The sequence below is a fragment of the Branchiostoma lanceolatum genome, chromosome 3 (genome assembly GCF_035083965.1).
Source record: "Branchiostoma lanceolatum isolate klBraLanc5 chromosome 3, klBraLanc5.hap2, whole genome shotgun sequence".
Lineage (NCBI taxonomy): Eukaryota > Metazoa > Chordata > Leptocardii > Amphioxiformes > Branchiostomatidae > Branchiostoma > Branchiostoma lanceolatum.
In genome coordinates, this window is record NC_089724.1 from 121,896 (window position 1) to 133,526 (window position 11,631).

General features: G+C 48.1%; 1 protein-coding gene across 1 annotated transcript; it reads right to left on the reverse strand.

Moving 5' to 3' along the window:
- Positions 1 to 2,967: 2,967 nt before the first annotated feature.
- Positions 2,968 to 8,718, reverse strand: LOC136429599 (uncharacterized). Its single transcript, XM_066419443.1, has 5 exons — positions 7,329 to 8,718; positions 5,577 to 5,714; positions 5,074 to 5,288; positions 4,179 to 4,429; positions 2,968 to 3,660 (listed from the first exon to the last, which is right to left on the reverse strand). Exons 1-5 carry the CDS (start codon positions 7,620 to 7,622, stop codon positions 3,506 to 3,508), a joined length of 1,053 nt encoding a protein of 350 aa, XP_066275540.1. The 5' UTR covers positions 7,623 to 8,718; the 3' UTR covers positions 2,968 to 3,505.
- Positions 8,719 to 11,631: the final 2,913 nt, after the last annotated feature.

Sequence of the window (11,631 nt, forward strand, 5' to 3'; positions counted from 1 at the left end):
TGTTTGTATGTTTACTAATGATGACGTCTGCATTGAGGCGAGGAGACCAACTCTGTTTGTATGTTTACTAATGATGACGTCTGCATTGAGGCGAGGAGACCAACTCTGTTTGTATGTTTACTAATGATGACGTCTGCATTGAGGCGAGGAGACCAACTCTGTTTGTATGTTTACTAATGATGACGTCTGCATTGAGGCGAGGAGACCAACTCTAGTGATCTGTTTGTATGTTTACTAATGATGACGTCTGCATTGAGGCGAGGAGACCAACTCTGTATGTTTACTAATGATGATATCTGCATTGAGGCGAGGAGACCAACTCTGTATGTATGTTTACTAATGATGACGTCTGCATTGAGGCGAGGAGACCAACTCTGTTTGTATGTTTACTAATGATGATGTCTGCATTGAGGCGAGGAGACCAACTCTGTTTGTATGTTTACTAATGATGACGTCTGCATTGAGGCGAGGAGACCAACTCTGTATGTTTACTAATGATGATATCTGCATTGAGGCGAGGAAACCAACTCAGTTTGTATGTTTACTAATGATGACGTCTGCATTGAGGCGAGGAGACCAACTCTGTATGTTTACTAATGATGACGTCTGCATTGAGGCGAGGAGACCAACTCTGTTTGTATGTTTACTAATGATGACGTCTGCATTGAGGCGAGGAGACCAACTCTGTTTGTATGTTTACTAATGATGACGTCTGCATTGAGGCGAGGAGACCAACTCTGTTTGTATGTTTACTAATGATGACGTCTGCATTGAGGCGAGGAGACCAACTCTGTTTGTATGTTTACTAATGATGACGTCTGCATTGAGGCGAGGAGACCAACTCTGTTTGTATGTTTACTAATGATGACGTCTGCATTGAGGCGAGGAGACCAACTCTGTTTGTATGTTTACTAATGATGACGTCTGCATTGAGGCGAGGAGACCAACTCTAGTGATCTGTTTGTATGTTTACTAATGATGACGTCTGCATTGAGGCGAGGAGACCAACTCTGTTTGTATGTTTACTAATGATGACGTCTGCATTGAGGCGAGGAGACCAACTCTGTTTATATGTTTACTAATGATGACGTCTGCATTGAGGCGAGGAGACCAACTCTGTTTATATGTTTACTAATGATGACGTCTGCATTGAGGCGAGGAGACCAACTCTGTTTGTATGTTTACTAATGATGACGTCTGCATTGAGGCGAGGAGACCAACTCTGTTTGTATGTTTACTAATGATGACGTCTGCATTGAGGCGAGGAGACCAACTCTGTTTGTATGTTTACTAATGATGACGTCTGCATTGAGGCGAGGAGACCAACTCTGTATGTTTACTAATGATGACGTCTGCATTGAGGCGAGGAGACCAACTCTGTATGTTTACTAATGATGACGTCTGCATTGAGGCGAGGAGACCAACTCTGTATGTTTACTAATGATGACGTCTGCATTGAGGCGAGGAGACCAACTCTGTATGTTTACTAATGATGACGTCTGCATTGAGGCGAGGAGACCAACTCAGTTTGTATGTTTACTAATGATGACGTCTGCATTGAGGCGAGGAGACCAACTCAGTATGTTTACTAATGATGACGTCTGCATTGAGGCGAGGAGACCAACTCTGTTTGTATGTTTACTAATGATGACGTCTGCATTGAGGCGAGGAGACCAACTCTGTATGTTTACTAATGATGACGTCTGCATTGAGGCGAGGAGACCAACTCTGGTTGTATGTTTACTAATGATGACGTCTGCAATGAGGCGAGGAGACCAACTCTGGTTGTATGTTTACTAATGATGACGTCTGCATTGAGGCGAGGAGACCAACTCTGTTTGTATGTTTACTAATGATGACGTCTGCATTGAGGCGAGGAGACCAACTCTGTATGTTTACTAATGATGACGTCTGCATTGAGGCGAGGAGACCAACTCTGGTTGTATGTTTACTAATGATGACGTCTGCAATGAGGCGAGGAGACCAACTCTGGTTGTATGTTTACTAATGATGACGTCTGCATTGAGGCGAGGAGACCAACTCTAGTGATCTGTTTGTATGTTTACTAATGATGACGTCTGCATTGAGGCGAGGAGACCAACTCTGTTTGTATGTTTACTAATGATGACGTCTGCATTGAGGCGAGGAGACCAACTCTGTTTGTATGTTTACTAATGATGACGTCTGCATTGAGGCGAGGAGACCAACTCTGTTTGTATGTTTACTAATGATGACGTCTGCATTGAGGCGAGGAGACCAACTCTGGTTGTATGTTTACTAATGATGACGTCTGCATTGAGGGGAGGAGACAAACTCTGTTTGTATGTTTACTAATGATGACGTCTGCAATGAGGCGAGGAGACCAACTCTGGTTGTATGTTTACTAATGGTGACGTCTGCATTGAGGCGAGGAGACCAACTCAGTATGTTTACTAATGATGACGTCTGCATTGAGGCGAGGAGACCAACTCTGTATGTTTACTAATGATGACGTCTGCATTGAGGCGAGGAGACCAACTCTGTATGTTTACTAATGATGACGTCTGCATTGAGGCGAGGAGACCAACTCTGTATGTTTACTAATGATGACGTCTGCATTGAGGCGAGGAGACCAACTCTGTATGTTTACTAATGATGACGTCTGCATTGAGGCGAGGAGACCAACTCAGTATGTTTACTAATGATGACGTCTGCATTGAGGCGAGGAGACCAACTCTGTATGTTTACTAATGATGACGTCTGCATTGAGGCGAGGAGACCAACTCTGTATGTTTACTAATGATGACGTCTGCATTGAGGCGAGGAGACCAACTCTGTATGTTTACTAATGATGACGTCTGCATCGAGGCGAGGAGACCAACTCTGTTTGTATGTTTACTAATGATGACGTCTGCATTGAGGCGAGGAGACCAACTCTGGTTGTATGTTTACTAATGATGACGTCTGCATTGAGGCGAGGAGACCAACTCTGTTTGTATGTTTATTCTCGACATGGCAAGAATTCAGGCTTGGGAATGATTGGGCTCAGCTTTCCATAACTCTGTCGCACGGCACAAATATGCCGATTGTTTATCACGGCCCACATATGCCGATAGTTTATCTCTATGGAACAAATAAATAACGACTTAGATAAATAAGACTCTTACATAACATCTATATCAAAACACAGTCGGTTCTTATGTACAAATGCGCGGTGTGGAAACCGCTTGTTGTGCGACTGACGCAATAGTTTTACAGCACCCCCCAGCGGACGGCTGAAGAATTGCAATAAATAATTCTGTACATTCTGATTGTCAAGTTTATAACCCAGGGATTCTCCGTCTCCCAGCAACGACTTTGGATCCTGATTGCACTCAAAAGTTCAATTTTGGCTAAAGTTACTTAGCCCCATCTGTCACGTGATTTCTGGCAATGTCCCGTTTGTCGTGTGATGATCACGTGTCTGTAGCTAGTTCCTCATGTGATGGTCACGTGTCAGCAGCGTGTCCGTCGTGGCGATGACCAATCAGTGGTGCCTCTTGCAGACAAACTTGCACGTGACGCGGAACTTGAGGCAGTAGCGCCAGAAGGGCCCCTCGTCCCAGCGGCTGCAGTACCGCCGGCAGTCGCGAGTCTCCACGCAGCGGGACGGGTTGCTAGGGGTAACCTCCGACTGGTCGTCTGTGGGAATAACAGGGAGCACCGTTAGAAACAAGGCTGAACACATAGCAACAGACTATCTACACCCTTAACGTCCGGAATTAAATCTCCGAATTATATCCAGTTGTAGACTTTGAATTGTCTTTATATATCTACCGACATCACCGGTGAACCTTTCATCACCTTTCACAACCTGCGAATCTACGAACGCAGCGGCTTCGTGGTCGGAGTATGTCAAACCCACAGCCGACTCCCTACAGTTGGGGACCTACAGCCAACCTGTCCAGGCATCTGTTGGGAATACGTCTATGTGTGTCTGCGGCCAGGCTAAGCCCGGTAAGTAGCCTGAGGGGTGGGCTACGCCGAAGCGCGTGTACATCTCGAAACGGTTGTAGCCATTTCAAACGGTCATCGCCATAATGCTAACTCGTCCATACCTTATCCGAGCGTTTCATAACTTTTGACCGTTTCAAAAGGCTGACATTGTTTACGAGACGGAAATTAGCATCGAACACTGAGAGCAGCAAACCCAAACTCACCAGGTGCTGCAAACGCTGACACGTCATAGTCCATCTCTCCGGAAAACTCATCCTGCGCATGCGTCACTGTTCTCTCGCCATCACTGATGTCGTCCACGCTGACGATGGCGTCATCCCCATGCCTGATGATGTCACGCCTGTGTTTCCGGTCGGCGCGGCGGCGGGCGTGACGTGACTTCCGGTTCAGCGATCGCTTCTTCTTCTCGGATTTCTGGTCCTTCAGGAAAGCCCGCAGGGCGTCGTCCTCGAACCTGCGCAGAAACGGGGTCATAGGTCATGATTAGTCTGCGGAACTGGACTGTGAAGGGTGTTGACTTGCGAAGGTCGGTAACCCCCTGTCCAAGGTGGTTAAGTAAAAGTGATATCGATTCAGTTCAGCTCAATGAATGAAGAGCTACTCGTCCACTGGTCGTGACAGAGAAGACAGACGCTATGTACAATATTACAGTACCGGGGAAATTCCCCAAGATCTTTTCGACAAGCACAATGAACAGTGGACCACGGCTCTACGTCTAGTCCTAAGGACTGCAGGTAGCGTGCGTTATGAGAGAAGTACTTACGGGGTGGGTGCGTTATGGGAGAAGTACTTACGGGGTGGGTGCGTTATGAGAGAAGTACTTACGGGGTGGGTGCGTTATGGGAGAAGTACTTACGGGGTGGGTGCGTTATGAGAGAAGTACTTACGGGGTGGGTGCGTGGAACTTGCGCGGCTTGGTAGCGTGCGTTATGGGAGAGGTACTTACGGGGTGGGTGCGTGGAACTTGCGCGGCTTGGTAGCGTGCGTTATGAGAGAAGTACTTACGGGGTGGGTGCGTTATGGGAGAAGTACTTACGGGGTGGCTGCGTTATGAGAGAAGTAATTACGGGGTGGGTGCGTTATGAGAGAAGTACTTACGGGGTGGGTGCGTGGAACTTGCGCGGCTTGTAGAGCGTCTTGAGCCGCGGGTGCTTGTGCAGGAGGTCCATGTGCTCCATGACGCGCTTCAGATCGAAGACGTAGACCAGCAGCGTCCCCTGGCACATCTGGTGGCCCTTGGGGTGGTTGGCCAGGTACGCCATGCCGGTGTTGTAGTCGTACCCGCGGAAGTACTCCGCCGGCCCTTTGCCTTGCTGCGGGAGACAACAGCGGGAGGTGAGTCACGTGCAGTTACAACATAAAGGCCCCGCCCAGAGGCGCCGCCAAAAACAAGCTACTTCTTGCCACTGAATTAGATAACACATTCGCCCAATAAGTTATGTAATGTTACCAAAACTTTGTCATTTGTAATAAGTTAGTATAGTAAGTACATTCTCTGGTTCCAGATTGTCAATTTTACCAAGAAGTGTTACAATTGACGCCATTACTATCAAAGTAAACACAACAAACAAACAAACAAACAAGAAGGGGCCCCAACTGACCTCGAACATGCCGATGAGTTCGCGCCACTGTCCGTCGTCTGGGGTCAGCTCGTCTCTGCCGAGGTCAAGGGTCGTGGTGACGTAGCACACCGGGAAGCTGAGCTGGTGACACTTGCTGACGCGGAAGATGACGAAGTGCTGAAGGAAAAACGGAGCAACGATGATTATTTGGTTCGCTGGTCGCTGAAAGTGTCCGAATCGATGCGGAGGATTTCCGCGCCTTTTTAGTCATTGTCGGACGGACCGGCGGCGCCGCTGGTCGGACGGTATTTATGTGAACTTTCCGAGAATGCTGACAGAAACCGCAGCTAACGTCCTGGCAGTAACCATGGTAACGCCCCTCCCGCTCTTTTGTACCGGCGGCATTCTTTACGCCAAACTCCGGTCTCCAAGCCGCACCCGTCCCAGCGTGCACCTCGCCGTTAAGAACATCAAAAGCAGCCTAAAGGTCACCGATTACCGCGGTTGGCTGGGCGCGTTCGGACCTAAGACTAGTAAGAGCTATTAAGGGCCGCCACGCTGGGCGCGTTCGGACCTAAGACTAGTAAGAGCTATTAAGGGCCGCCACGCTGGGCGCGTTCGGACCTAAGACTAGTAAGAGCTATTAAGGGCCGCCACGCTGGGAGCTTTATTTAAACCGCGCTAATCACGAGTCAACTCAAACCCTACATTTGCTACAGTCTTCAGTGTCGCTACAGTTTTCAATGTTGCTATAGTTTTCGGTGCTGCTACAGTTTTCGGTGCTGCTACACTTTTCAGAGTTTCTAGCTAGACTTTTCAGAGTTTTTAGCTAGACTTTTCAGAGTTGCTACACTTTTCAGAGTTTCTAGCTAGACTTTTCAGAGTTGCTACACTTTTCAGAGTTTTTAGCTAGACTTTTCAGAGTTTTTAGCTAGACTTTTCAGAGTTGCTACACTTTTCAGAGTTTTTAGCTAGACTTTTCAGAGTTTCTAGCTAGACTTTTCAGAGTTTTTAGCTAGACTTTTCAGAGTTGCTACACTTTTCAGAGTTGCTACACTTTTCAGAGTTTCTAGCTAGACTTTTCAGAGTTTTAACTAGACTTTTCAGAGTTTTTAGCTAGACTTTCCAGAGTTGCTGCACTTTTCAGAGTTGCTACACTTTTCAGAGTTGCTACACTTTCCAGAGTTGCTACACTTTTAGAGTTGCTACACTTTTCAGAGTTGCTACACTTTTCAGAGTTGCTACACTTTTCAGAGTTGCTACACTTTCCAGAGTTGCTACACTTTAAGAGTTGTTACATGCGTTAGTGAAACGACCTCCGTGCGTCTGAGCTGTTTCGGAAGAGCTTTTGTGTCTGCTGACACTAACACATCCCGGCGGCTTCCGCGGCTTTACCCCGGTCTGAATAACCTTCAGACAGGGAAGTACCTAATGACGGGTCTGTGCTCGTCAGGAGTTCAGCTCTGTCTGGCTTCAAACTTTCTCAGCCCTGAACGCGGGACGCAGCGATGGGCCGGAGTCAGGACCGAAACCTGCTTTCTACAACCGACCTCCGACTGAGGGATATCCGCTCTTCATATGAAGTTTTTACTAGATACCATTCAGCGTCAAATCGAGAAAACACCGTATCGCGTACCCTAAACCAACACAAGCAGCGATACAATGTACCTGCACATACAATGCCAGAACATGTATACTATGCTAGCACATATATACTAGAAAAGAACATATATATATATACAAGAACAGAGCAAATGATGAACAGAACAGCAGGTAGAGAATGTAACTCACGTTCTCCAGGTCGAACCAGGCGTGCACGTTGACCATGTTGAGGCCGTCCCTGCGGAGCTCCCGGCGGGTGTAGCGGCGGGCCCGCCCGTCCTCCTCCCCGTCCGCGTACCGCTCCGTGCACCGGTCGATGCTCGGGCGGGCCTGGGTCATCTCCAGCCCGAAGATCGGGTGCACGTCGCCCCGTACCGACCTCGCCAGCTCCGCACCGGGACGGCTCTTGCTTTTCCTCGGGCGGGAGGACACAGGGACCCCGAGCAGGGCCAGCAGCAGCACCGCGAAGGACGTCACGTTCATCTTGGATCGGATAAAGTCGCTCAAAATACTTCAGGCAAGTCTTAGACGTTGACAGGTAGTCCTGAAGAGTCACGCAAGTTTCACGGTCGTTATTGGCAGATTCCGCCGTTTCCTGGACCTTAACGGTGTAAGAAGTCTTGAGTGCCGTAAGAAGTCTTGACTGTCGTGTTGCCTCCAGGCGGGTGAGGGTTCTGAACTGGGCTGATCCCGACGCGCGGGTTTTATACCCGGCCCGCCTTTGTGTTTCTCCGTTCACCGGGATCCTAACGTCCGTCTATAGCCGCTCATTCCGCACAATGCGTGACGTGAGCGGCAACAAAAGCCTCATCTGACTTGGAAATGTGACATTTTGGAGAAGGTTTCTCCCGCCACCCCGCTGGGAAGGGCTGTGGGGAAAAGCTGCCGCCTGGCCCGGGAAATCTCCCGTGGAACTACCGCATCCTCCTCGCCCTGAGGCTGCCTCAGTGTCACCTTTCCAAATCGCCTTAAGACCTCTCCAAACAACCTCAAGACCTCTCCAAACAACCCTTAAGGGCTTTCCAAACAGCCTTAAGTCCCACGCCGCTAACTCTACAGAACCAACAATGCACAACAATGTGCGAACCTGCCAAAATATTGACTCAGTCAACAAACTATCGACAACGCGATCGGGTTTCTGTAAACTTGGGAACGAGAAAACAACAAAGCGGAGAAAGAGCCGCCGGAGGCACGTGGGGGAATATTGACTCCCGTCCGGAGGGAAGAGTTTGTATCAAAGGTCCAAGCAGATGTAAGGGGTGGAAAACTAGCATTTAGGACACCCGGGCTTCTCCCTAACCCTACCGGACTCCTCTGAAAGTCGCTGTGGTTTTTGTTGCGTCACTAAAGATTCTCCAATAAATTAACCTGCAATCATAAGGACCAACAAGATTCTCCCCAGTACGGCCATGTTAAAGTCAGACGGAACAGAGTCTTATTTCTAACCTCCTTGATCGAACCAAGGTGGTTTTATATATAAACCTCCTTGATCGAACTGGCTTGAAGACATGAAGTTCAGGAGTCGTGTAAAAATGCCGCACATCTGTGGGACGGACGTAGACGTAAGTTTTCATCGCTGGTCGGTGTCGGTCTCCTGAGTCTTTCTTTACATTTATTTTATTATAACGTTGGTTGTCTGAAAGGAGGAGTCGTAGTCAGTCGAGTGAGGGACGTCCCCTCCTCAGGAGCGACGTCACCTCCCCTCCTCAGGACCGACGTCACCTCCCCTCCTCAGGACCGACGTTACCCTGTCGCGATGGTTGATTTGGTGTCAAAGGCAACAGACTTCGACTTCTTTCCAAATCTGTAACTCCATGTAGCTTTATGAATGAGTGAACTTTATGAATTCAAAATAATAATGACTTTCTGAGTGAGTATAATGTGTATGATTGCCGTTATTATGAATAAGTGAACTTTATGAATGACTTCATGAGTGAGTGCGATGTGTATGATTGCCGTTATTATGAATAAGTGAACTTTATGAATGACTTGATGAGTGAGTGCGATGTGTATGATTGCCGTTATTATGAATAAGCGAACTTTATGAATGACTTCATGAGTGAGTGCGATGTGTAGGATTGCCGTTATTATGAATAAGCGAACTTTCTGAATGACTTTATGAGAGAGTGCGATGTGTATGATTGCCGTTATTGTTGTCGCGTCGGTCTGTAGGGAGCGTGGCCCAGTTCCCAGCCGCGCAGTGACGTCACACTGACGTCAGCAATGTCGCGGGAAGCTAGATGACAATAGCAGCCGGAGTCGGGCGTTACTGGCGCGGTTCAGCCGGACAATGGGAGCCGCCGGCCCGCCACAGTTCGGCGGTCTCTGACGCAGGCCCGCTCGGACAATGAGCCCGTTCCGCGGCCGGGGCGCTGCGGGGTCCCTGACGCAGCGCCCCGGACAATAGGCGCGCTCGGCCCGCTATAGACGCTCCTCCCGGACAATAGGCGCGCTCGGCCCGCTATAGACGCTCCAACGGCACAAAGAACTAAAAATAACCTGGCGGAGAAAAGGAGCGGAGGCAGGAATGCGGCCGAAAGGGGTTCGGGGGACGGGCGCGCTATTTTGGGACTCGCGGCCCGCCCCCCATTCTGCTGGAAATGCCGCGCGGATGGAAAAGGGCACATTTCCCGCACGGCGCTGGGAAAACAGGAGTTTCGGACTGCATGGAATCTGGGCTGTAGGTCACATGAGCACACAGCTAGAACAGATCGACTTTTGTTTACCCTTAGGAGGAAGTTCCACGCTGAAAGCCTCTTTCCTAGAACGTGATGAATCACGGAACAAGCTTCCTCATGATAGCTTCCCCGATGGGTCCAGCCAATGGAGTTTTATCGACCTCCTTGGTACAAGTCTGACAGTCACCACTCACCACTGTCGACCAGTCCAGTTTGTTCAAAGCTTCACCGGCGAGATGGTTGCGGGGTGGCTGATAGTTACGGGCTGGCTGCAAAAAGTGTATTATTTAGCCCCCCAAAAAAGCCGGTTCAAAGCCTGCTATGGAGGCTAGCAAAGAGCATTGTTTTGTGGTGAAATTTAAAAAAAGAAGAAGAAAAAAAATAGAAATAAAAACAGGAGGAGTCAAACCCCGGTGGTCTCCCAACAACCGTTGGGCCTTTTCACGACCCGGCCCGCCTAGAACTAGCCTCTACCAGTCTCCGCGGGTCGCTGGGAAAATAGTAGAAATGGGCCAAATAGAGTCAATTGTATGAAGGGAGTCGGCTACGGAGAGAGGGTCCAATAGGCACACCCGATACATATCCAATTCTCGATAGTAATGGTGTTATAGGGGAAGCAATAAGTGCATAGCTATGGTGCAGAAGGACGTCCTTCTGTCCTCTGAAGGAACTTCATTCACCATAGCTATGGGGAACGCATTTATTGGCTACCTCTGCGCACAGGCTGATGGGAAGGCCTTTCGTGAGCACTTCAAAATGGCGGCTCTGCAGACTACTACTGCTTGCTGTGCACTGACGCATTCGTGTCGAAATTGTTATAAAAGATGCTGTACTTTTTGGAGTGCTGACGATCTACGAATTTACCGAAGTGCTTATTGCCTGTCATGCTAACTTTATGATGGTCCTGGCAAGCTGCATTTACATTAATGACCAGCTTTGGGAGAACAGGTGTTTTTTTTTTACATTTGGTGGAAAAGTGGAGTAAGTTATTTGTGGTCAGTCGTATGGCCCGTATGCTACATATCATCATATTATATATTTCCACAAGAACTACTGCTATTTGCTTGTAAGCCTTGTGAGTACTGTTTCACCATCAGTTTGCATCATGATTTTACCGTGCGGAGTACCGCAAAGAATCTAGTGTGCACGGCCTAGCGGTAACTTATGTGCGACCGAGAAAAAAACAGGTTCGCGATCGACAGTGAAAGAATCGTTTTATTTACAGAAAAACTGAAGTCGCTTTCAAGTACCCAATATCGTAGGCTATCCCGGGTTGGAATATGTTTTACCTGCGTTGATTTAGATATGATTTATGAGGTCTAAACGCTTCAGGATACTGCCGTAAGGAGAACCACAAAATGTTTAGTGCGCGTGGCCTTGGCCCTTGCGGTAACTTATTTGCGACTGAGAAAAAAACAGGTTCGCGATCGACAGTGAAAGAATCGTTTTATTTACAGAAAAACTGAAGTCGCTTTCAAGTACCCAATATCGTAGGCTATCCCGGTCTGAAATATGTTTTACCTGCGTTGATTTAGATATGATTTATGAGCTCTAAACGCTTCAGGATACTGCCGTACGGAGTACCGCAAAATATTTAGTGCGCGCGGCCTTGCGGTAACTTATTTGCGACTGAGAAAAAACAGGTTCGCGATCGAGAGTGAGAGAATCGTTTTATTTACAGAAAAACTAAAGTTACTTTTAGGTACCTAATATCGTAGGCTATCCCGGTTTGAAATATTTTTTACCTGCGTATATTTAGATATGATTTATGAGCTCTAAACGCTTCAGGATACTGCCGTACGGAGTACCGCAAA

What these genes read in the sequence shown, in the direction of transcription:
- LOC136429599 (XM_066419443.1), bottom strand. Translation starts at nt 7,622, where the DNA reads ATGAACGTGACGTCCTTCGCGGTGCTGCTGCTGGCCCTGCTCGGGGTC. An exon ending in CCTGGTTCGACCTGGAGAAC is followed by an intron (nt 5,715 to 7,328) that starts GTGAGTTACATT and finishes TTTTTCCTTCAG; the next exon opens with CACTTCGTCATCTTCCGCGT. An exon ending in GTCAGCGTTTGCAGCACCTG is followed by an intron (nt 3,661 to 4,178) that starts GTGAGTTTGGGT and finishes TTATTCCCACAG; the next exon opens with ACGACCAGTCGGAGGTTACC.